Source organism: Pelodiscus sinensis, chromosome 10 (genome assembly GCF_049634645.1).
Source record: "Pelodiscus sinensis isolate JC-2024 chromosome 10, ASM4963464v1, whole genome shotgun sequence".
Taxonomy (NCBI): Eukaryota; Metazoa; Chordata; order Testudines; family Trionychidae; genus Pelodiscus; species Pelodiscus sinensis.
Window position 1 is genome coordinate 36,915,616 of NC_134720.1, and position 24,897 is coordinate 36,940,512.

General features: G+C 41.9%; 2 protein-coding genes across 4 annotated transcripts in view; both read right to left on the reverse strand.

Moving 5' to 3' along the window:
- The window catches only part of SERPINI2 (serpin family I member 2), a 40,249-nt gene extending 18,779 nt beyond the window's left edge, over window positions 1-21,470 (reverse strand). For both annotated transcript variants that reach the window (XM_075937884.1, XM_006127777.4), the window contains exons 1-7: window positions 20,232-21,470; window positions 18,372-18,675; window positions 14,577-14,807; window positions 12,540-12,734; window positions 7,338-7,530; window positions 5,790-5,887; window positions 1,274-1,360 (exon numbers count right to left, since the gene is read on the reverse strand). In XM_075937884.1, coding sequence (XP_075793999.1) covers window positions 1,274-1,360; window positions 5,790-5,887; window positions 7,338-7,530; window positions 12,540-12,734; window positions 14,577-14,807; window positions 18,372-18,633 — 1,066 coding nt within the window. In that variant the 5' untranslated portion in view covers window positions 18,634-18,675; window positions 20,232-21,470. The remainder of the gene's footprint in view (window positions 1-1,273; window positions 1,361-5,789; window positions 5,888-7,337; window positions 7,531-12,539; window positions 12,735-14,576; window positions 14,808-18,371; window positions 18,676-20,231) is intronic.
- Window positions 21,471-21,612: 142 nt separating this feature from the next.
- WDR49 (WD repeat domain 49) overlaps window positions 21,613-24,897 on the reverse strand; it is a 90,799-nt gene continuing 87,514 nt past the window's right edge. For both annotated transcript variants that reach the window (XM_075937883.1, XM_075937882.1), the window contains 2 exons: window positions 23,568-23,736; window positions 21,613-22,339 (listed from right to left, as the gene is read on the reverse strand). In XM_075937883.1, coding sequence (XP_075793998.1) covers window positions 23,591-23,736 — 146 coding nt within the window. In that variant the 3' untranslated portion in view covers window positions 21,613-22,339; window positions 23,568-23,590. The remainder of the gene's footprint in view (window positions 22,340-23,567; window positions 23,737-24,897) is intronic.

Here is a 24,897-nt window from a genome sequence, read left to right on the forward strand (position 1 = left end):
CATGTCTGAGAGCTATGAATTCACTTAATAGCTGCTAGCAAGCTGATTACTTCCAATATCCTTTTTCACTACGTGCCGAATTGAGACCCAATGTACCTAATTCTCCTTTTACATACAGTAGTAAATAACAAGAGTAACTGTGTTATGGGCAATGAAAGTACACAATGCAGAATTTGCTATTCCCACCTAACTTTTCTTGGTTGTTAAAAGTATTTTGTGTATGTGTGTTAAAAATACAAATCAAACATAAATTAAATTACCCCCCCCCCAAAAATAGTCCAAAGTGTGTTTTTACTAGGATTTAAATGACACTTAAGAAACAGTTTCCCTGGAGGAAGCCAAATATGGAAATACAGATTTGGCAGTGGCTTGGGCAGTCACTGCTCCACCCAACAATAAGGACTAATGGGGTTCAGCAGTGGTAAGGGTCAGAGGCATTGTGCCTATGAAGGACAGACACAATTACAACACTGCCAGGAGCACCATATGAGACATATTTTAACTGAGTGGAATGCATATAACTACCCAAAAGCTAGTCTTGGAAATTCTCTGCTGGTATGGAAGGAGGGAGGGAAGATGGCAAAATAGCCACCTCACATCCGTGTATGGAATCAAGGTGCTATAATTTCCTACACTTTGCATTAAAAAAGAGCAAACATGAGATTCTGATTTCTCACTATACCAGGTGCACTGCACTCAATACTTTTGTCCTTCCTCTGTCCCCATTGCACTCACTTGCTTACTTTGGGTAGGAGAAGGATAGGGACAAAGAAAGCATCATGAAATTCAAAACAAAAACCTGTTTAAATACAAACCAAAACATCAAGAAAAATCGGTGCAATGATTTGCATGACCAGCATTGACACAAAGTGGTAAATGAAAATAGCTGCTGAGACTTTCATTTTGTAAAAGTTGCCTTAAAAATCATTTATTCTGGATCCCTGCTGAAAGTAGAAGTCAGCCAAGGAAGAAGAAGTGTCTTTGACGGCAAGCATACAGAAGAAAAAAAATCACATTATAGCCAAATATGTGGATAAAGAATGGATTTGTTAGGTTGAAGAATAAAGAGCATACACACTTAAGCTGCTTCCAGATGGAGGTCAGCAACCATGCATTTTAGTATTTTAATATGAAATGGAAGAACCATGGGTGAAAAATGCACCCAATGATTTGCACCCAACCTTTACTCAATATCCTCTCTCATTAAGTTCAGAAGAGATAAAAGTGTGATAAGTATTTATCCGCCTAACCAAAGTACATCTTCACATCTTACTTGAGGATGCTGCAGCTTCACTGCCATCTTCATTTACCTCAATACAGACTTTTTGGATGGCTTTAGAAACATGTATTTCAGATGATTCTGAAGGGGAGATATATAAATTAGTTAGGAATGAAGGCTCATGCACAATGCATAACTGTTAAAATCAGAGGACCCTTTCCTTGTTCATTTCCCAGTCCTCACCCTCAAAAAGTACATCTGATATTTCCATAGCCACCCATTCTCCCATTAATTTTTGATGAGTTAAAGCATGAAGAAACAAAGAAGTACAATCTAGGCTGAGGGAGATGTACTGTATATTGAAAATATAGCATGTACTCTTCTCTGTAGATCTACTATACAGGCAGTCCCCGGGTTACGTACAAGATAGGGACTGTAGGTTTGTTCTTAAGTTGAATCTGTATGTAAGTCGGAACTGGCGTCCAGATTCAGCCGCTGCTGAAACTGATCAGTTTCAACAGCGGCTGAATCTGGACGCCAGTTCTGACTTACATACAGATTCAACTTAAGAACCCCAGGCATCCCCAAGTCAGCTGCTGCTGAAACTGATCAGCGGCTGATTCCAGGAAGCCCGGGGCAGGGGCTTCCTGTAGTCAGCCACTGGTGAGTTTCAGCAGCGGCTGACTTGGGGACGCCTGGGGCAGAGCAGCTGGGGTGCTGCTGGGTTGGTCCAGTAGCGCCGCTGCTCCTCGGCGCTACTGGACCAACCCAGCAGCACCCAAGCTGCTCTGCCCCAGGCGTCCTGATTCAGCCACTGCTGAAACTGACCAGCAGTGGCTGAATCAGGACGCCTGGGGCAGAGCAGCTGGGGTGCTGCCCGGTTGGTCCAGTAGCGCCCAGAGCGGCGCTACGGGACCAACTGGCAGCGCCCCAGCTGCTGTACCACAGGTATCCGGAGCAAAGCCGTGGAGCACGGGGGCAGCGGGACAGCCCAGATGCGCCGTGGCTGCCCTGCTGCCCTCGGGCTCCGTGGCTTTGCTCTGCTTTGCTCCCCGTCCCCCTGGTCTGCAGACCAGGGAGACGGGGAGCAAAGCGGCAGAAAAAGCGGGCAGCGGACAGCCCAGATACGTCTGGGCTGTCAGCTGGCCGCGTGCTCCGCAGCTTGGCTCTGCTTTGCCCCCCGTTCCCCTGGTCTGCAGACCAGAGGGATGGGGGGGCAAAGCAGAGCAAAGCAGAGCCAAGCCGCGGAGAGCGTGGGCAGCGGACAGCCCTGTCCGCTGCCCGCGTGTTCCGCCGCTTTGCTTTCTCTCCCTGGTCTGCTGGAGACCAGGGAGAGGAAGGGCCCCGTTCGTAACTGCGGATCCGACATAAGTCGGATCCGCGTAACTCGGGGACTGCCTGTATATTTGAAAGTTTGTGCATCTGTTTCTCTGTCAGTTCATCTGTGAGTCTGTCAAGAACTCCTCCTAACTGGTAAGAGCTAGAACCACCCAATTTGATATGCAGCTTCCTCTTATCATCATTTAAATCAAGGTTAGGATTTGATTGTGCCATGACAATGGGATATGCCTGGAACGTGATTGTTTCTCATCAAACAAAAGAGAGGACTGCAATAGCAGGAACAGATATACCTCAGAATGAACACAAGGGGGCAGCAACTACAGGGGATAGTTATATTCCAGAATGACCACTGGGCAGGCCACAAGCAAACGTGCCCCTGCCATCTGACTAGCCTGGAGAGCTGCAGAGCAGCCAGTGTCCAAACAACACTGTCCCAGCCACCCCGGGCCAGCCCCAAAGAGCAGCTGCTCATTCCATGAGGAGTAACGGTAGTTCAAATTAGAGAGCCTAATTCGAACTACCTACTCCGTGCTGCGTTTAGCCGTGGGCACAGAATCCACACTAAGGGGGATTTAAAAATGGCGGCGCCTGGCAAGATTCAAATGAAGCCCGGGATATTTAAATCCCAGGCTTCATTTGCAACTTCGAATGCCTACATTAGCCACCCTAGTTTGAACTAGGGTGGCAGTGTAGACATACCCCTAGAGACAATTTTCTATTTCAAAAAGTGGGGAAAGCTTCTGAGGGGAAACTAGATTTGATTTTAACAAATAGGGAAGAACTGGTTGAGAATTTGAAAATGGAAGGCAGCTTGGGTGAAAGTGATCATGAAGGAATGGTAGAAGGAAAAACAGCAAAAGAAAGACAAGTTATTTCAAGAAGGCAGACTTCAGTAAACTCAGAGAGAAAATTGGTAAGGTCCCATGGGAAGCAAGTCTAACAGGAAAAACAACTGAAGACAGATTGCAGTTTTTCAAAACAACATTATTAAGGGCAAAAGAACACATGATTACACTGCATAGGAGATAGGAAGAATGACAAGAGACCACCTTGGCTTACCCAGGAGCTCTTGAATGATCTAAAAATCAAAAAGAACTAGTACAAAAAGTGGAAACTAGGTCAAAGTACAAAAGATGAATATAAACAAATAACAAAATTAGAAAGGCAAAGGCACAAAATGAGCTCATTCTAGCTAGAAACATAAAGGATAACAAGAAAACATTCTACAAATATATTAAAAGCAAGAGGAAGACCAAGGAAGTGATAGACCCACTGCTCAATAACAAAACATGGAAATGGCAAAAGTGCTAAATGGTTTGTTTGTTTTAATTTTCACCAAAAAAGTTAGTGGCTAACATAGAGAATGATAATGGTACTGGGTTCCAAAGTTAAAATAGGGGGAAAAAACAAGTTAAAAATTACTTAGAAAAGTTAGATGTCTTCTAGTCACCAGGACCTAAAATACTCAAGGAGCTGAGGTATCTGAGCCATTAGCTATCATCTTTGAAAGGTCATGGAAGTCGAGAGTGATTCCAGAAAACTGGAAAAGGGCAAATATAGTGCTCATTTTTAAAAAGGAAAATATGGACAACCCAGGAAATTACAGACCAGTCACCTATCCCAGGAAAGATAACAGAGCAAATAATTAAGGAGTTCATCTACAAACATCTGGAAGACAACAAGGTGATAGGTAACAGTCTGCATGGATTTCATGTCAAACCAATCTGATAGCTTTCTTTGATAGGATAAAAAGCCTTGTGGATAAGGCGAATGTGGTAGATGTTGTATACCTAGACTTTAGTAAAGCATTTGATACAGTCTTGCATGACCTTCTATCAATAAACTAAGGAAATACAACCTAGATGGAGCTACTATAAGGTAGGTGCGTAACTGGCTGGATAACCATTCCCAGAGAGCAGTTATTGGTTCACAATCATGCTAGAAGGGCATAACAAGTGGGGTTCCGCATGGGGTCTGTTTTGGGACTAGTTCTGTTCACTATCTTCATCAATGATTTAGATCATGATACAGAGTACACTTATAAAGTTTGCAGATGATACCGAACTGAGAGGGGTTGCAAGTGCTTTGGAGAATAGAGTCAAAATTCAAAATGATTTGGACAAACTGAAGAAATGGTTTGAAGTAAATAAGATGAAGTTTAATAAGGACAAATGCAAAGTACTCCTCTTAGGAAGGAACAATCATTTTCATACAGATAGACTGGGAAGTAACTGTAAGAAGGAGTACCGCAAAAAGGGATCTAGGAGTCAAAGTGGACCACAAACTAAATATGAGTCAATAGTGTAACACTGTTGCAAAAAAAGCCAACTTGATTCTGGGCTATATTAACAGGATTATTGTGAGCAAGACACAAGAAGTGATTCTTTTGCTCTGCTTTGTGTGGATTAGGCCTCAATTGGGGACTGTTATCTAGTTCTGTGCCCCACATTTCAAAAAAGATGTGGAGAAATTGGAGAAGGTCCAGAGAAGAGCAACAAAAATGATTAAAGGTCTAGAAAACATGAGTTAAGAGGGAAGTCTGAAAGAATTGGGCTTTTTTAGTTTAGAAAAGAGAAGACTGAGAGGGGCTATGATAGCGGTTTTCAAATATCTAAAAGAATGTTATAAGGATGAGAGAGAAAAATTATTCTCCTTGGCCTCTGAGGATAGGACAATAAGCAATGGGCTTAAATTGCAACAAGGGAGGTTTAGGTTGGACATCAGGAAAAACTTCCTACCTATCAGGGTGGTTAAGCACTAGAATAAATTGCCTAGGGAGGTTGTGGAATCTCCATCACTGGAGATATTTAAGAGCTGGTTGGACAGACACCTATCAGGGATGATCTAAATGGTGCTTGATCCTGTCATGAGGGCAGGGAACTGGACTTGATGACCTCTCGAGGTCCCTTCCAATTCTAGTATTCTATTATTCTAGTAACACACATATATTATCCATGTAGTAAAACACGGGGGTCTGAAAAATCAAGTTCTTAACATTCGGGCTGTGTGCGCACATGTCCCATATTTTAACATGAATCTAAGAATAAACCAGGCTTGTGCTCTGATGTCAAGTGGAAAAAAATGTTCTTGTGTTTATGTGTGCACATGGATGTATATACCGACTATATGCTGAAAAAGTACGGTTTAAGTACATTATTGCAAAAGGTGATGCCAACTGAAAACAGAGATAAAAGTTTCATAATTATGTCAGAAATGTTAATCACTGAACCTGTTATTCCAGAAAGGTCACAACCACCATTAAATATCTCTGTTACATTGAGAGAGTGCAGTATTTCTTGTAAGTTCACTGTCTGTTCCATTTTAAATCTGTAGAGAGTAAGGAAATGAGACTCAATATACAACTATCAATATTTTCCTATTCAATGAATGATTATGAATGGGAGCTGCAAACCTCATGGTTAGATCAGGAGGCAAGAAGATTAAAAACCTAGGTTAGGGTACGTCTAGACTACCGCGTTTTGTCGACGGAAGTTTTGTCGACAGATACTGTCGACAAAACTTCCGTCGACAATTTGCGTCCAGACACATGGAGTTCTGTCGACAAAGCAAGCCGCTTTGTCGACAGAACTCCATAGTCTGGACGCAGTGTTACAGGCAATAACACCTTCTGTCGACAGAGTTCTGTCGACAGAAAGTGTTATGCCTCGTAAAATGAGGTATACCAGCGTCGACAAAACCGCGGAGTTCTGTCGACGTTATGTCGACAGAACTCCGCGGTAGTGTAGATGCTGGTATTGTTTTGTCGACAAAAGTCCACTTTTGTCAACAAAACTAGGTAGTCTAGACACACCCTTAGATTCCTTGTTCTGTCACTGATTTGCTGAGTGCTTTTGAGCAAATCATTTAACCTCTCTGCACCTCAGTTTCCCAATCTATACACTGAGTAGTTGAAGGCTACATGCCCACTGATGTAAAGTGCTCTGAACTATTTGGATGAAAAGCATTATCTAAGGGTTTCATAGTAATACTATTAATATTTTGAACAAGGGAGTCTCAACACTTAAAATTAAGAAGAGACCAAACATAAAGGCATTATGTGGTTGAAAACTCAAGATGTAAAATGCCATTGACATCAGCTGAACTTACAAGTGGAAAGTAAATAGTACAATTCTTTTATTTTACTTTAATTTATCTATGCAGTGTTACTAATTATTTAGATCAGTAATGTATTTAGATCAGTAATGGCTAAAATAAGCATAGGAGGGCTCACTTCAAAGCCAATGTTCATGCTCTACTATGCCATCCAGGAAGCCTAGAGTCTCATTTTGCAAGAGAATGGGTATTTAGTGGGAGAACTGAGCCTGATCCTCCACTCCTTAGTGCTTGTGTGGTCGTTTACAAAAAGATCATGCAGTGGGTATAAAATGCCATCACTCATGTAAGTGAATGAAGGGGTCTGATCTGGTAGCACTTCATACCTACTTGGAACAGGTATAAAGGTGCACACAAAGCAGTGGAAAACCAGGACCAATCTAATCCTATGTTCACTAGTCTCAGAGGGGGTAGCTGTGGGTTTTGCCCATAAAAACTTATGATACTATATCCATATTCTTGTGTGTCTGTAAGGTGCTACAGGACTACCCTATGTTCACTGACACCAGTAGCAAAATTCCCATTGACTTAAGTGGGAGCAGAATCAGGGCTTGATGTCAGTAGACTTTCTTGACTATTTTTGTGTCTAAATCCTAATTCTTCTATAAACAGAAGATTACAAGAGATAATGAAAAAACGGAATACTGAGAAGTACATTACATACCTAGGGAGGCTTATTTCTACGTCTTCCTCTTGTATATCAGCAAACCAGTCTTTTACCAGCTGAGCTGTAATTAGTTTTTCTACTTCTTCTATACTTACATCTTCTGAAGGAAGTGTTAAAACTAAGCTGAACTCCTTCCCTTTATAAGGTAATTCCAATACTTGGTAGTGCACATTATTGCCAGAAAAATGGCCTGGAAAAAAGACAGAATCATAGGCTGCAGTAAGCAAACTGCAGCCACTAGGGCCATGTCACATTAGGAAATTATTTTGAATTCACTAAATTCGACTTATGGACTCCCGATTTAACAAATTCGAACTTGCATGTCCTCACTATGGGGAAGCATCGAAATTAGTCTGAAAGATCATGTCCACATTCAACAGAGCCTGCCTCAGACTTAGAGCCCCCGCAAGCACTCTGGGGAGTGCACTAGGGCTATGTCTACACTGCAGGCTTCTTGCGCAAGAAGCTTTTTGCAGAAGAGATCTTCGCAAAAACTTCTTGTACAAGAGCGTGTCCACATTACAAAAGTGCAACACAAAAGCGATGTGCTTTTATGCAAGAGAGCGTCCACACTGCATAGATGCTCTTTCGCAAGAAAGCTGTGATTGCCATTCACAGAATGGCCACCAGGGCAGCTGTGCTTCTTTTGATATACTGTTTTTGCACAGGAAACCCGTTTGCTGTCCACACACACCTTTTTGTGCAAGAGCTCTTGAGAAAAAAGACTTATTCCTCATAGAAAGAGGAATAACTCTTGTGCAAAAAGCCCTCTCTTCTTCCGATTTACTGTAAATTTACTTGCGCATAGTGTGGACGCGCCGAGTTCTTGTGCAAAAACTCTGCAGTATAGACAGAGCCTAGGAGGGTGGATACTTCCTGTGGCTGAGTGGTCTGGCAAATTGTGATGGGTGCTTACAGGGACTCCTCTCCATGACCGCGTCTCACAAGGCACTCCTCCACTCCCTCCCCCGTCATGGGGCAGAAAAGGAATGCAGTGGGCATGCGCCTTGTTGTGCTTTGGTTGCCAGCTCAGATATCACAGCACTGCCACCCTGGAGCCAGAGCTGCTGCAAAGCAGTGCATGCTCATAGCTCTCATGCTGCACCTTATGGTGCAGTACTATGAGAGTGCCCGCATATTGCTCCAGCAGGAACAGGACAAGGATGAGGAGCACAAACCCTGGTGTGGCCTGCAGGCCCTGCTCATCCAGGTCCTGGTGCTCCTGCTACTGCGCACACCCCTCAGTTCTCTGGACACAGTGGAACACTGCTTCTGGCGGAGGGAAATGAGTTCGGACTGGTGGGACCATATTGCCATGCAGGGATGGGACAATCACCAGTGGCTGCAGAGCTTGCACATGTGCAAGGCCACCTTCCTTGAACTGTGCAAGTGGTTTGCCCCTGCCCTCAGGTGGCAAAACACCCAACCGAGACCCACAATCCCCATGCAGAAGTGTGTTGCCATTGCTCTCTGGAAGCTTGCCACACCAGGCAGTTACTGCTCATTTGGGAAATGGTTCTGAGTGGGGAAATCCACAGCTGGGACTGTGCTCAGACAAGTAGCTGAGTACAACTATGTCCTACTACTCTGGGCAACATGGACAGCATTGTGGACAACTTTGCCAACATGGGCTTCCCCAACTGTGTTGAGGGGGCACAGATAGAATTCACATCCCCATCCCAAGCACCGGACTTTGGAGTACATCAGTTGCAAGGAGCACTTCTCCATGGTGCTGCATGCGCTTGTAGATCACAAGGGATGTTTCACCAATATCAGTGTTGGATGGTCAGGAAAGGCGAATGATGCCTGCATGTTTCAGAACTTCTGCCTCTTCTGAAAGATGCATGCTGGTACTTTTTTCCACCACCAGACAATCAGAGTCAGAGAGGTGGTCATGCCCATTATAATTCTGGGTGATGCAGCTTCCCCCTTGCTCGCCTGGCTCATTAAGCCCTGCATGGGCAGCCTGGACCTCAGCAAGGAGGAGTTCAATAACAGGCTGAATAAGTGCAGAATGGTGGTGGAATGTGCATTTGGGCATTTAAAGGGGAAATTCAGGAGTCTCCTCACCCACCTGGACCTCACCGAGTGCAATATTCCTTTTATAGTGGGGGTCTGTTGTGTGCTCCACAACATGTGAGAGAATAAGGGGGAGACTTTTCTGCCAGGGTGGGGGACTGAAGCAAAATGCCAGGTAGTTTGAGCAGCTGGATACCAGTGCCATAAGGAGAGCACAGCAAGGGGCTGTGCTCATCAGAGAGGCCTTGAAGGACAGTTTTATGCAAGGCCAGTTCTGAGACTTTCCTCCATGGCTCTCCATAAGGAGCCCCTGCATTCTCTGTGTATGCTTTTCAACACCTCCCTTTCCCTGCTCTTCCCCCCCCTGCAGAGCAAACTATAAAGAGATTTTTTTATGAACAAACAGTAGTCTTTATTTGGGGGACATACAACAGGGGTAGGAATTGAAAAATAACCTGGAATGAAGGAGGGGGGCTCAGAGAAGGGGCTGGGACCGGCATCTGCCTTCAGGTGGATTGGAGGGCCTAGCTGCCTTAGAGCTCATCCCCATCCCCCAATGTTCTGGGGCCCCGGCAGCCCCTGGGGACCCTTGCAGTGGAAGCCATCAGGCAAGCAGGGAGGTGGCTGCATGATGCCACATACTCCGTCACCATGTTGAGAGTGAAGAACATGTTCTTGTGCTGGCGTGTCAGCTCTTTCCAGGCGGCCTTTCCCTTTCCCTCGCTGCTCCTCTCTCTCTTGGTGAGTCACTCCAGAGCTCTACCTCGAACCCCTGCACAAGGCACTGCAAGGAGACCATCTTCTCCCTCATGAGCTCATTCCAGGTTCTTTTTCACCTGCAGATCCTGCTCAGGTGGGTAGATGCAGTAGGAGGTGGGGGACATGTCCAGTTCTCAGCTGTCCCAGCTGTGAAGACAGGTTACAAGGACAGTCATCACAGGAGACACTGTGTATTGAGCCTAGCCCTAGTCTCGAGCTGACACCGAAGGTCTCTGTTCAGACAATGGCAATGTGCTTCGAGCAAGGCCATATGTTGCTTAGAAAGCAGGCACTTTCCAGCAGGTGCATAGACATCCCAGGAGAGCATCAGAACACACACTGCTTGGGGATAAGCAGGCATGGGAAGGTGCTAGCCACACCTAGAGGTGGGACGGGGCAGCTCAGCTTCTTTCGGTGGCTCGCACACACCAGGTCCGGCACTCACAAGGTCTCACTGAGGGCACGTCTAGACTACAAGCCTCTGTCGCCAGAGGCATGTAGATTAGGCTACCAGGCATAGGAAAATGAAGCGGCGATTTAAATAATCGCCGCTTCATTTAAATTTACATGGCTGCCGCACTGAGTCGATCAGCTGTTTGTCAGCTCAGCGCAGTAGTCTGGATGCACAGGTGTCGACATCAAAGGTATTTGTCGACCACCCAGGTAAACCTCATCCCAGGAGGCATACCTGGGTGGTCGACAAATGCCTTTGATGTCGACACCCGCGCGTCCAGACTACCGCGCTGAGCCGACAAACAGCTGATCGGCTCAGCGGGGCAGCCATGTAAATTTAAATGAAGCGGCGATTATTTAAATCACTGCTTCATTTCCCTATGCCTGGTAGCCTAATCTACATGCCTCTGGCAACAGAGGCATGTAGTCTAGATGTACCCAGAGAGAGAACTTCTATCCCTGCCCACCGGAAGAGGGATGGTTGGGGGATGTGTGTGAGTGGCAGACACTGCTTGCCAGAGAGAGTGCTAATGGGTTCTTCTCTTCTTCCTTCTCCCAGCAGGTTCCCATGCACAATATCAGTCTTCTCCACATCACCATGCTCAATCAGGAGCAAATTCTGACTGAGGGCAGCCGTGATCCTGGGCCATGTGCTGCACTGCTGTGTGGTTCCATGACCACAGCATGGGAAGGTATCCTATCACGGAGGCCAGAATAAGACAGTCATCTCCAGGAACCTTGTAAAAAGGACCAAGAGGTTCCTGTGTGAGAGCATCATGGAGCTGAGTGCTTTAGACTGGTGCTCCGTGTGCAGACACATGAACAAGCTGTTCTGCGATCCCCATGCCAAGTAAGCTGAGAAAGGTGTGTGGCCCCTGGCAACCCATTGCCTTACCCTGCTTGTAGATACAGAAAGTTAAAGAACTCACCAAAAGCACCCTCCCCAAGGTCATCGGAAGCCTGGGAGATGTCCTGGGAAGGGAGAACCGGCTCCTAGGTGAGAAGCAGCCCCTGGCTCTGAGGCATCATCACCTGGCTGGCTTCCTCTTCCTCCTCCACATGGTTGTCCTCCTCCTCTGCCATCCCACCTTACTGCCGGCTGACACCAGGCGTGTCTTGGCCAGACTCAATGAGTGTGGCGGGGGAGGTTACATGCCCCCTCCCAGGATGACATCCAGCTGTTCATAATAATGGCAGGTGTGAGGTGCCGCCCTAGAGTGTCCCATCTGCTCCCTGGCCCTCTGGTAGGCCTGGTGAAGGTCTTTTATATTAAGCCTGAACTGCACCAGGTTCCTTCTGTGGCTTTCTCTGCCAGACTGGCAGCGATCCTACGGTAGATGTCGGTGTTCCTCTTCTTGGTGCGGCGGTTCTGGAGGTTGGACTCCTCCTCTCACACCTCAGTGAGGTCCAGGATCTTCGTACCAGTCCAGGCTGAAACTCTTTTGTGTCTCTTGGCAGTAGAGACCATGAGAGCAGCTGAAGTGCTGACAGCCATCGGAGGGTCCAATGGAGCTTTGGGGGTAGTCATGTCTCACAGTGATGCTACCTCACACAGGGCTCATGAAACTGGACATATGGGACTGGCCCTTCTCCTTTTCCCAGGACTTTTAGAACTCTACAGAAGGAGGAGAGCAGTGGAGATGCCAGGTGTGGCCAGAGCAGTCAGAACTGACAGCTGCAGGAAGCCTCTGGAGACCAATTAGTTTGAATTAGTGGTACCGGAGTGTCCACACTGATATTTTTTCAAACACGTTCCAGAATTAGCATTATTCCTTGTGAAAGCAGGAGTGCAGAGTTTGAATTCTGCAGCTCCTTATTTCAAAATAACAGGCTTGGTAATGTGGACATACTGCTTACCAATTTGAACTTGGAGTGGACGGGTGTATTTTGGCCTAAGATCCTAGATCAGGTTTAGGACAATGTGTATGATGTTATGGGCATCACACAGGCATGCATATTTTACGTTACCAAATTTTGTTCTCATCTGAAGATGCATCATTGGTATCTTAATTACAGAACCATCTCTCTTAGTAAAATCCATATCATGGGTAGCTTCTTGTCTGAACTTCTGCTTCCAGTCTCCTTTGAAGTAAATAGCATTCACCAGAATAAGCCTAGTGAGAGGACCAAATTCTTCACTTGACACAATATTTTTTATTTTGCCTAGGGAGAAAAATGTACACAAACAAAATTTTTAGTCACTATAAATACCAACTAGTCTATTTTAAACACAATTCAAATGAACATACATGCACTATGCAGAATGTGATTTTAAAGATTTCCTCATATGGTAACACTCTGGGGGGGGGGGGGGGCAGAAGGCTATTGCCCTCTGACGTGAGAAAATAGTTTGTCATTACACTTTTGTCCCAGTGAAGTGGATGGGATTTTGCTATTGACATACATGGGAACCGGTCATGTTCATTATGTTAGGAAGATTTTGTGTTCAATAAGGAATATAATACTTTCCTGCAGAGTTCCAGATTATTTTGATATTGTCACAGCATTCTGCTCCAGAATGAAGGTTTAAATGAACTTTCAACTTCCCCTAATAAAAAATATCTTCATATTAAGAATGGCATGTAAGTGATGTAAGGATGTCTATCTGAGGCTGCAGACATTATCTAAATGGATGTTGAATAATCATGCTGAATAATTTAAATTCCAATATTAACCATTTCATTGCTTCTTGGAGCACAAATATCAAGCTCATTTGCTTCTCCATTGTTGCTGACTTTAGCAGCAGATAGTTAATTGGTGTGTATAGTTGCTTTGGTAAGGAATGATCAATTCAAATGCCTTTTGCCTCCAGATTTAAAGTTATTTTTACATATACGTCTACACTACAGAAGAAGATCAAAGCTGCTGCTGTTGATCTTCCAGGGTTTGTATTAGCGGGTCCAGTTAAGACAGCTAATTCAAAGTGAGAAGGGCACTCAAGTCAACGCTGGTAACCCTGCTTTCACAAGGAGTAAGGGAAGTCAAAGGAAGAGGGTTCTTCCTTAGACTTCCTGCAGTGTAAATAGTGCCAAAATCCGAGTTAAGCTACTTCAATTTCAGCTACGTGATTAACATATCTGAAGTTGCGTATCTGTGTCCCATAGTGTAGACATACCCCACCTGTCTGAAAGGGAAAGGAGAAGAACTCTTTCCCATACCAAGCCCCTACCAAGCTCCGAAATGACTCCAGAATAACAGCACCTTCCGCACCACTCATCACTACTGGATACCAAAATCCCCCTTTGTCCTATATCCAGCTTCCAAAGCCTTCAACTTTCCCCTGATAACTTTATTGGTTCAGTTATTTGATGTCAATACAAAATGTGTAACAAATTAGAGTTAAAATATAGGAGCAGCATAAAATAAATGGGATGTTATCAAATTAAGTAATGCCCAAATAGCTTATTAATTGGAGTAGAAAGGTCAGAGAAAGATTAGACAGAGTTACGTAATTCTGAAGACCCTCTTGTGAAATTAAGGATGAACATTTCACATTGTTGGGCATGGAGCTTTGGCTATAATTAACAGTGAGAGCTGTGTAAATTGCTTCTAGTCTCAATATTTACACGAAGTATCAGAGTTTATTTAGCAGCTGTTTAGTGTTCTGAAGATGAATAGATATTACTAACATGTATTAATGATTTACAATAAATGTGAGAAACGGAGCACTTGTTATTAACAAATTATCTACTTGGCAAGAAGTAATAATTTCCTAAAACCTGTAGTTGTATACAAATGACATACTAAATAATTTTCTTAAGAAATGTGTTCCATGGCTATGAATTAAAAGAAGATCATTAGAGTTAGTAAAGATCATGACATTTTTCTCCATTTAAGGGCTAGTTGCTGGTGTTAATAACAGCCCATATTGGAAACAAGGTACTAACTTCTAGATTCCTTCTTGCAAAGTCTCTGATTTGTCCCAGTATATATATTTTAGGACATTAAAAGGGAAGAAATTAACTAGCAAACAATGATTTTATAAAATCTGTAGAGAGAGTTTACCATCTGTTTTGTTTTCTACCCAGGTACTTATGGTCTCCGCACAAGCTTTTGGGTCTTGGAAATTCACCAGTTTTATAGCAGCCTGAAAAAATTCCTTGTTGCTATGGAGATACTGTTCTTTTACAATGAATCCTTCTTGAAGGTAGAGGGCATTGGCAAGATTAAATGTAAATTCTTTCTTTTCTGAGGTGACAGAGAAAAGTGTCTGGAGCAGCAGAGAGAATTCTTCACCTAAGGAAAATAAATGTTAATAGTAGCATCTTCATTTGAAGAACATAAAACAGCTGTGTAATAGCATCGTTTTCCACATACAAAATGGACTCCATAATTCCCTGAAGCTTCAGGTGCAGTACAACAAAGCCTGCCTTTGTAAATGAGCAATAATATTCTGAATGTTCCCTTTATGTAAATTTCAGGAAAAAAAATAGAAGATCAAAATTGTCCCACTCCTGGTCCTAGCCGCAGAATACAGGCCCCTTCTACTCAAGCTACCTTGTAAAGATAATGAGTAAGGTGACCAGACATTTCCCAAAATTGTCAGTGGTTTGAAGGCTTCTTCCAACATCACTGTCAGAGTTGTAGAAAAAATATTGTTCTTTTTATTGTAAGCTACTGCAGGCACAAGCCACCTGCAGATGCAGAGAAGAAAATACAGTAAAAGGGTTCAAGACTTGAAAACACTAAGGGATTAAATACTACCCTCACAAAGTTTGATTCTGAAAGCAATGAGCATTTCTCATTGGGGGATGAGAGGAGAGATAGATGAGTAGTAACTCTCTTGTCCTCTCTCCCAACCAAAACTACTCCTCCACCTCCACTAAAAACATTCTCTCTCCTAGTCTTCTTGAATGAAAGGTATAAACCTATTCTATATAAGGACAACATGCATTAGACTCCACATGCAAGATTAATTCACAACATCAGCTGTAGTACAGAGACAGATCGTGCCTCTCCTTACTCTCTCTGGATGTACCTTACTCTAATGAAATCAGTGGAACTATACCTAGAACAGTGGTCCCCAACGTGGTGCCCGCAGGCACCATGATACCCGCTACAGCATTTATGTGCGCCCGTCGAGTGATCAGGGCCGGCCTCGGCCCCGGGTGCATGGCGCATGGGCGGCCCCACCCCGGATGCCCGGCGCGTGAGCAGCCCTGCCCCTGAGTGCCCAGCAGCCCCAAAAGGTTGGGGACCACTGACCTAGAATAAGATATTACTGAGCATGAATAAGGGTGACAAAGGGTGCATCTACACAGCACAGTTATTTCAAAATAACTGACCTTATTTCAAAATAACAATGTAAGCATATACACAGCAATTCTGTTATTTCAAAATAATTTGAAATAATGGATGGCTTATTCCAATTTCTGTAAACCTCATTCCACAAGGAATAATGCCTGTTCTGAAATAGCTATTTCAAAATAGCTATAGTGTGGATGCTTCACGGTTGCTATTTCGAAATAGCTCCTTCCCAGGGCCATTCAAACTAATTATTCTCTAGTGCCTCCTCTGACTCTAAATCAGAGTTTCCCAACCTATGGGTAGGGACCCAAATATAGGTCACCATTAAATTTCAAAAGGGTTGCCCTGTGTCTCCCCAGGTGGCTCTAAAGGAGCCATTCACACATTTTTTTGAATTGCCATGGGTCACCAAGTCTTCCTGAATTGTCAAAATAGATCCCCATCTGGAAAAGGTTGGGAACCGCTGCTCTAAATCAAGGTAGCATATCAACATTAGGGGAGCCTGCCTCAGACCAATTTTGGGGCTCCCCTGTAGTGTAGATGAGCTATTTCGAAATAAGTTATTCCAGAGTATTTCTTCTGGAATAGCAGATTTCAAAAGAAGCATGCAGTGCAGATGTACCCCAAGTCTGACTCTTTTAACCTACATGCTCCTTCAAAGGATCACATTTAATGAGCAAAGCATGAACTATATCTATTTAAATACAAAGAAAATGAATCTCATTGATACACTAATTAAAAAGGTACTATGAGTTATCATTCCCAAGTCTGACTCTGCACGCTTTTCAGCACTGGTAACATGGTTGATAGAGAAGAGTTTTGAAGTCACTTTCAGATGCTCAGGCTAACCTTATCTTTCTTAAAAAACAATGAATAGTCTACCAACACCTTAAAGACTAACAAAACATATAGATGATATCATGAGCTTTCGTGGGTACAACCCGAAGAAGTGGGTTGTACGCACAAAAGCTCAATACCATCTACATGTTTTGTTAGTCTTTGAGGTGCTGCTAGACTATTCATTGTTTACGTTTTTCCAGTTACAGACTAACTCAGCTACCTGCTGAAGCTTATCTTTCTTGAAAGATAATGCCAGGGGCAGATAATGAGAGAACCCCTACGGAGTGTTGTTACACTTCAAAATTCACAATGTATTGATTATATATTTGATTTTCTTAAAAGTTCCCAAGCCAAATGCATTCCTGAAGTCACTCCACTGAAGTCAATCCTTGCATCAGAGCTGAATTTTGACCTCCCAGATTAATTTAACTCTACAATTTAATACATGTAAAAATGCAGATTGCAGTACATCTTCTCTCTTATGTCCCAGGCTCAGCTCATTCTGTTCTTTTCTGTCACATCTTTATAACAACACAGAGAGATGAAATTCATTCAATGTTGTAACCACCCACCCTAATTAGTTTCCATTAGTGCCATATGGTACTGCAAAGGCATTTTAGAAACATTCCTTTCTGCCAATGTCTGTTTAAATATTTTCTTTAAAAAAATGTTTAGTAATCATGTGTTTGAATGAATGGATTTATGTCCCTATGAATGTGCCATATATGTCCAGCTGTCCCTTGATAAGTTATTCCTGGGAGTCTCTGGGGAAAAAAGCATTGTACCCAACAAAATGCTTCAAAGAAATGTTTAAAGTACATTTTGCACATTGGATTTGATCTGCAGATCAATTATCTCTAATTGTACAGATTGCATTAAAACTATTCACATCAAATAAAATTGACTACTACATTTCCTGAAACCTGTAATTGAATACAGGCTTCCATTATTTCTACTTCTAGCTGTTAAGAAGGCAGTGTTTTGGGTACAAGATGTGCACATTTTAACATCATTTAGCCAATAGATTTTTGTAAGTCTTTTTCACTGTAGAATTAGTGTGGGATTTTTTTAAATTGGTAATGACTTTCCTATTACTTTTAATTAAAGATGATATTAAATATAAATAAAGAAGTGGAGGCCAGGGGTGAGTGACTGGAGTTGACTTCTTCTATTCCTTAGTCTAGATAGTGTTTGGGAGCACTGCACTCTGTAAGTAGTCTCAAGACTTCAGTGAAACTATTTATAGATAGGGTAAGGTTCATAGATAGATAGATATAGATATAGATATATAGATATAGTAATAAAGCCCTACTAAATTCATGGTCGATGTTGGTGAATTTCATGATCATAAGATTTTAAAGGTCATAACAAGATTTCAGATATTAAATTTGGAATTGTATGGTGTTGTAACTGTAGGGGTCCTGACGCAAAAAGCGGTTGGGGATGCGGATGTTGCAAGGGTATTGTAGGGGGGTCACAGTCTTGCCACCCTTACTTCTGTAGTAGTGCTGGTGGTAGCGCTGCCTTCAGAGCTGGGCAGCCAGAGAGTGGTGGCTGCTGGCTGGGAGCCCAGCTCTGAAAGCAGTGTCACTGCCAGCAGCAGCACAGAAGTAAGGATGGCATGTATAGTATTCTTATAAATTTCAGTGACTGACTGGCTGCTCAGAGGAACCTGTTCTGAGAATATAAACAACACTAAATCAAGATACTCACTATCTTCATTTCCTTGCAGATTCAAAGCGTGTCTTATCTCATTAAGTGCTTTTCCTTTTGCCCCCAATTGAATCATTCCAAGAAGTAAGGCAGTACCAAGTGGTGAGTGTATGATGTTCTCTTTAAAACAGTGAAGAACTTGGTAGAGATCCACTGCAAGATGTGTAGTGCTGTCAGCCATTAGATTAGAAATGGGGCTGCAAGTTAAGTATGTTCCAGCTGTAATCAAGAGCAAGCTTTGAAATAAAGCACTTCTCATCATAGCTCGATTTTCTGCAGTTTTTTCTCCTCTGAATGATTAGAACTGAAAACACATGTTAAGAAACAGGATGGTGATTTAACTTTATGCTACCACACTGGTCTGAAGATATGATAAACAGTGTTAAGCTCCTTTATGTAGTTTTATTGGTTAGTTTATTTATCTTACCCATAAATTACACACCCTGTACAAAAGAAACTTGACAACACTAGGAAATGTTACCTTTGATCGTTAATAAAACCCTATGTAAATCATCCCCTAAAATAAAGTACTATACCTGTAAAGAGGTTTAATCATGCTATAATCTTGATAAACAGAAAGCTATATAAAAATAGGTTGAAGTGAATATTTAAAGAGTATTTGCAAGTATAATTCTGTGCAACTTTGGCATAATGTATGTACTGTTCCCCAATTACGTTCATTGTTTACCACAGTTAGAAGATATCCTTTGACAAATCATAGAAAGGGAGAAGCAATGTGCAGTCAGTAAGTAAGTCTATACAGTCAGTTAAGATACTGATCCATTTAATTGATACTGACAACAACTATATTCACGCAGCTGTGTTACCACATGCTTATGTAGCAAAAAATACCAAGCTGTGCTTGATTTTGAGTGGAAAACACTATTCCAAATAGAGATGGTCTGTAACTGAAAAATATTGATCTGAATCCATACTTCTAATAACTTGAATTTTAGGATATTTGGATCTGGGATTTTGAATCACTGTATTAAGTTAAGAGGGGAGCAGTTGTACAATTCAGATCATGGGTGAAGTTTCAGACTATAAAGTGTGTTTAAATCCAGGATTTTGGTTTGGAACACTCTTGAATTCCAGACCAAATGCTGTTTCAGAAATGTAGTTTCAAAATACAAATATGAATTTGAAAAGACAATAGAATTTTAAAAGCGCTCTTCATATCTTCAAGTCTATCACAAAAACATTTTTATAAATAATAAAATAAATTCTGATACAGTAATACAGCAGATATTACGAAACTGAAAATTAGCTCACATGAAGCCTAGAATACAATGAAATCCCCCCTGATCAAGAGTTACTGTGGAATCATTAAATTTCCACTGAGCAAGTACTAAGGGCAAATAGAAGGAGATCTCTAACTATGTCAGCATTAAGTAGAAGCTGGAATCATGCTCGGAAACTAGAGATTGGAATTTTTAAAGAAATCTGAGGAAGCCTTCCTTGATTCTTTTGAGTAACCTCAACCTAAACCCCTAACTGTCCACTATCACCTACCTTACACTAAATTCATAATTCAAAGCCCACTGATATCACTGGCTTTTAATGGCTTTAAGCCCGAAAACATTAAGTTTGCAGAGCTATAATTTGAATTCAGTTACAATCACCCACTACCATTGAAGTCAATGAAAGCACTTCCATTGATTTCAGCGGAAATAAGAATCAAGCCCCTTACTTACTACTGTCATACCTTAAGAAAGGAATAGCTAAAAGGAATTTGGAGTAGGCAATAATAAAGATACAAAGCTACATAATTTAAATGTTAGGGTTTATTTTATATTAATAGCAACCAGCAATCATTTACTGTTCTCAAAAGCCATTTAAAGAATTAATGCACATGCTTACCTGGAAAACCGTATCGTATCTCTCCACTGTTCACAGCAACATTACACTTAAAAATTGGTTTGCCTTGAAACAAAAAGTTAAGAGCAACAAGGACAAGGACACAATATGTTTATCACAAAAAGCCTCATGATTAATGAACCAAAACCCACAACAGATGGCCACAAAGTTTATCGTGAAAATTTGTCTTTCCAAAATGTGTCAACATTAATTGGGATGTCTTGCCTTGTGTAAGAAATGAAGGGAGGGAACAGTGCTTCAGTTTAATGGGACAACAGCATAACTCAGAAACGTGACCACAGTTCTAATGTGCCCTTCTGAGCTTTTTTTAGTTTATGTGGAGTCTGCATTTGAAAACAGAACTACAGAGCATCCTCCTGAATTGATGCACAAAAAAATGGTTATTTTTTTCATGTGGTTTCACCTGCAAATTGCAAATATATCAAGCATGGTGAAAATACATATTTTAAACATAGCTGGGAGGGGAAAGGGGACGAAGGCTTACATATTTTTAGCCCTGTCCTGTTGTAAAGAATAGCGTAGAACATCGGAAGGCTCTTGCCTGTGCAAGGCACAGTGCTGTCTGGGGCAATGGCTGGAAGAAGGCTCCTTATTCCATCCTCTCACATAGCTACATAAGGACTGGCACAGTTTTAACCTAAACAGTTTAATGCAACAAGCAGTGATAAAATACTAGAACGCTATAGAATAGATATAAGGAATACAAGACAATATGGGGTAGAAGTTTTAGAGTATCATTACACAGGAATTAAAAGCCCACAGCTGGCCTACTAGCTCAGGCTCCTGGTGTTCAAATTAAGGGGCTACTTGACTGCAGTGTAGATATTTGGGCTTGGGCTGGAGCCTGGGGTTTAGGAGCCCTGGGGTCCCAGAACTCCGGCTGCAGCATGAGCTCAAATGTCTATACCACAGTTAAACAGCCCCTTAGTCCAAGCACCTTAGCCCAAGTCTGCTGCTGTGCACTAGACACAGGTATCTGACTACAGTGTAGACATACTCTAAATCAGACTTGGTATGGAATGGGCCCATCACAAGTTATGCAAGTCATTCCAGGTGCATGCCAATAAAAAAAATTGATAAAATACTACTCCCAGACATCTGACATAGCCTGAAAGTGGTACAGAAATAGTATGAGAAAGTCAATACAGGTGAAACCTCTCTAGTCTGGCAACATCCATGGAATACCTCAGTTTTTCCTTTATACGGTTTGGTTCTTTGATCTTGATTTCTTATAACAAGTTATCAGCAGAGAAAGGCCTACCCCGAATGCATGGCTGCAAAAGGCTACATTTTGGCATAATCAGAAGTGGGGAGTTTGCATTCACTACCTCTTAGAGTTTGGCCTCGCAAACCACTTAACACCTTTTATTCAAAAAGTAAATTTTTATGTGGCACATTGTTCAATATAGTCAGGTCTCAAACTGTATCCCTCTCCCCTGAGAGTTTACATACAATCTTGGCACATAATAAAACATAAACAATTAATACAATGGAATCCAAGGATTTTAAAGGTAATTCAATCCAGAATCCCAAGGACATAGCAGAAAATGCAATACCTTTTCCCTAACCTCTATGTACTTATCGATCCTACTGTACGCTTCTCAGAGCAGAGAACGTATTTCAGGGTTTGAAAAGAACCAAGCACACAGTGAGCACTACCATAAAAAATACAGAAAGTAATAAGATCATGGAATATGTGAAATGGCTGCAGGTAATCTTGTCATATATTATAATACCCCCCACACATTTATGCTGCTTTATAAATAACATGTTGGCAAAGTTATAGTACAGTTAAATTGATAATAGGCACTACTTGTTACAGTAAGTAAATAATTTTCAAGACAGAAAAGTGAGATTTTTGACTGCACTGCTTCTCTTAAGAAATAAATTTACACACACTTAGGAACAAAATAAAGTTTACAACCGCCCAAAAACAGATGTATCAGTTCTTTTTGCTATAAAAGTGTTATGGGAAGTCTTCACTTTTGAGGTCTCTTCTTTTATTGTCTTGCATGCTTGTGCTTGACTTTTTAGTGTAAAATTGTTCACTGATATTTATTTCCATATTGTCAAGCTGATCAAAAACAGCTCTGAAAGGAAGATGTTGAATTATACATATGCTTTATTTATTTATACATGCATACATACATACATACATACATAGTTCTGCTACGAGTGCAGGGGACTGGACTAGATGGCCTCTCAAGGTCCCTTCCTGTCCTACAATCCAATGATTTTTCAACAGTCTTTTTAGTTTTAATTAGGGACGTTAAATATCGGTTAATTGAATAGTGATTAACCTCATGAATTCTTATCGGTTACTCAACTATTCTGTAGTGCCCAAGGGTGGGGCCAGCAGCCAGTGTGCTCCAGCCCCACTCCTGAAGAGCTCCCTGCCACTCTGTGCTGCTGCTTGTGTGGGATGCTAGGCAGGAGCTAGTCCATGAGGGGAGCCAGTTTAAAAACCAGCTGCCGTTGTCCTGCGCTGCTGCCTCTGATACACAGGCAGCAGTGCAGGGTGGCAGCAGCCCCTGTTCAGGAGAGGTCTGAGAGCTCCCAGTGCAAGTTGGGACTGAGCTGGGCTGCCTGCCTCCTAGTACACTTCCAATGCAGAGCTGCAGCAGGGGTAGATACTAGACACGTCACAAGCCAGGACTGATCGAGGCTGCTGGCCAGCCTGCTAAAATATTTACTAGTGTGGGGAAGGGAGGAAATGCGTGTAGTCTATAGCGTTAACCTGTAAGCTTTTGCTTATTGGTTAATCGACTACACTATTACAACCCTAGTTTTAACATTATAATATGACTATTTATTAATGTCATTGCAGTGCTTTTATAAAGTATATTTTGTTTGCTTTAAATAACTTTTATCATGAGTTTATCTAACGTTTTGAAATTCATAAGGGGAAAAAAATTGATTGCCTGCTTCCAGTCAAAACTAGCATTCTAATCCTTTAAACACTTACACAAAAGTTTGTTTACATATATGAATACTTTTATTGAACTCAGTGGGGAATCGCATTTAAGAGTTTGCAGGATTAGGTCTGCAAAATTATCCAAATTAGCAACCCTCTGGAATATCCAGAAACTTCCAATTTTTTCCAAATGGCTGATTGAGTCCTCTTACTTCAGTGAGACTTACATGAGTCAAGTTACACACATTGACTATCTGGTGGCAGGAAAAGGTCCTGTAAATACTGTGTAAGGAGCAGGTCTTAAGAAAATACCAAAAGATCTGACCCTAAAAATAAGGCTTACCCTGTTAAAAAGTTTGTGGTAAAGCCAGCTACATTCTAGATATGGCATTCTTTGCATTTACCTTTGTTGTAACAACAGGAAGGGTTATTTTTCTTTCAACTTTGCTTGCTTTTTATTTCTTTTTCTCTTGCCTTCATTGTACATTTGCTCACATAGTTGCCTTGCTTTTTGTTCACGATCCAGAATTTCTTTTGGGAACAGGCTATTCTCATCAAATACAGCTTTCAAGGCTATAAAACAGGAATGAAATGCACATCAAAATCAATCATGTTTGGTAAGATACACTGTTAAAAAGAAAGCCACTAGAGGGAGGAAAAACAGCAACAAAGCCAGAATAAATCAGCGAGAGCAATTCTGACTTTTTGCTGCCTGATTTGCTAAGAAAATACATTTTGCTCATCTTTCTTTGGCTTAATCTGAACATTAAGCATTTAGGTCCAGATTCTGCAAAGAATCTTGATCGGTGAAGTCCTGTGCCCAAGTAGGGTGTGTCTATACAGCAAAGTAATTTCAGAATAACAGTAGTTGTTCCGAAATAACTATGAGAGCATCTACACAGCAATTCCATTATTTCAAAATAATTTTGAAATAACGGATGGCTTATTCCGACTTCTGTAAACCTCATTCTGCAAAGAATAATGTCTATTCCAAACTAGCTATTTCGAAATAAGGCATGTGTAGACACTCCACTTTTGCTATTTTGGAATAGCCCCTCACCAGGGCCATTCTAAGTTACTCCTCCTGGGGCTCTAAATTGAGATAGCATGTCTACATTAGGGAAGCCTGCCTTGCACTAATTTTGAGGCTTCCCTGCAGTGTAGATGTGCTATTTCAGTAGAAGCTATTTCGGAATAACTATTCCAGAATAGCTTATTCCAAAATAATTTTGCAGTGTAGACATAGCCATAGTGTGCTCCTATGGAGCTCTTTCTAAGATCAGGACCTCAAAATTCCAGTCTATGTCCAAAGATGTGCAGCTATGAATCCTCTAATTGAGAAGGAGAAAGAATGAAAGTTGTTGTGGGTTTTTGTTTTTTTAAATCACTATTCTTTTCATTTATTTTAATCTCTTTACTGCTGTTAAAAGGTCATAAAAAGCTAAAATCAAATTATCCTCTTTTAAAGCCAAACAATTTAAACTGCTAGTTGATTGTCTGCATGACTGAGCAAATGTATCCTACAATCATGCATTTGGGCATGCGGCTGTCTGATCTTCCAGGATCGCTAGTTCAAGATCAAGAACCAAATTCTGCCCTCCGGGGAGTATCTACCCCTCCCATTAAAGTCAATCCAAATTCACAAATGAAACATTTACCAGTATTTACTGAATTGATACCCTAATGCCGGAGAACATCTCTTTGAGTAGCTCAGACACAGGCAGTATGCCTGCA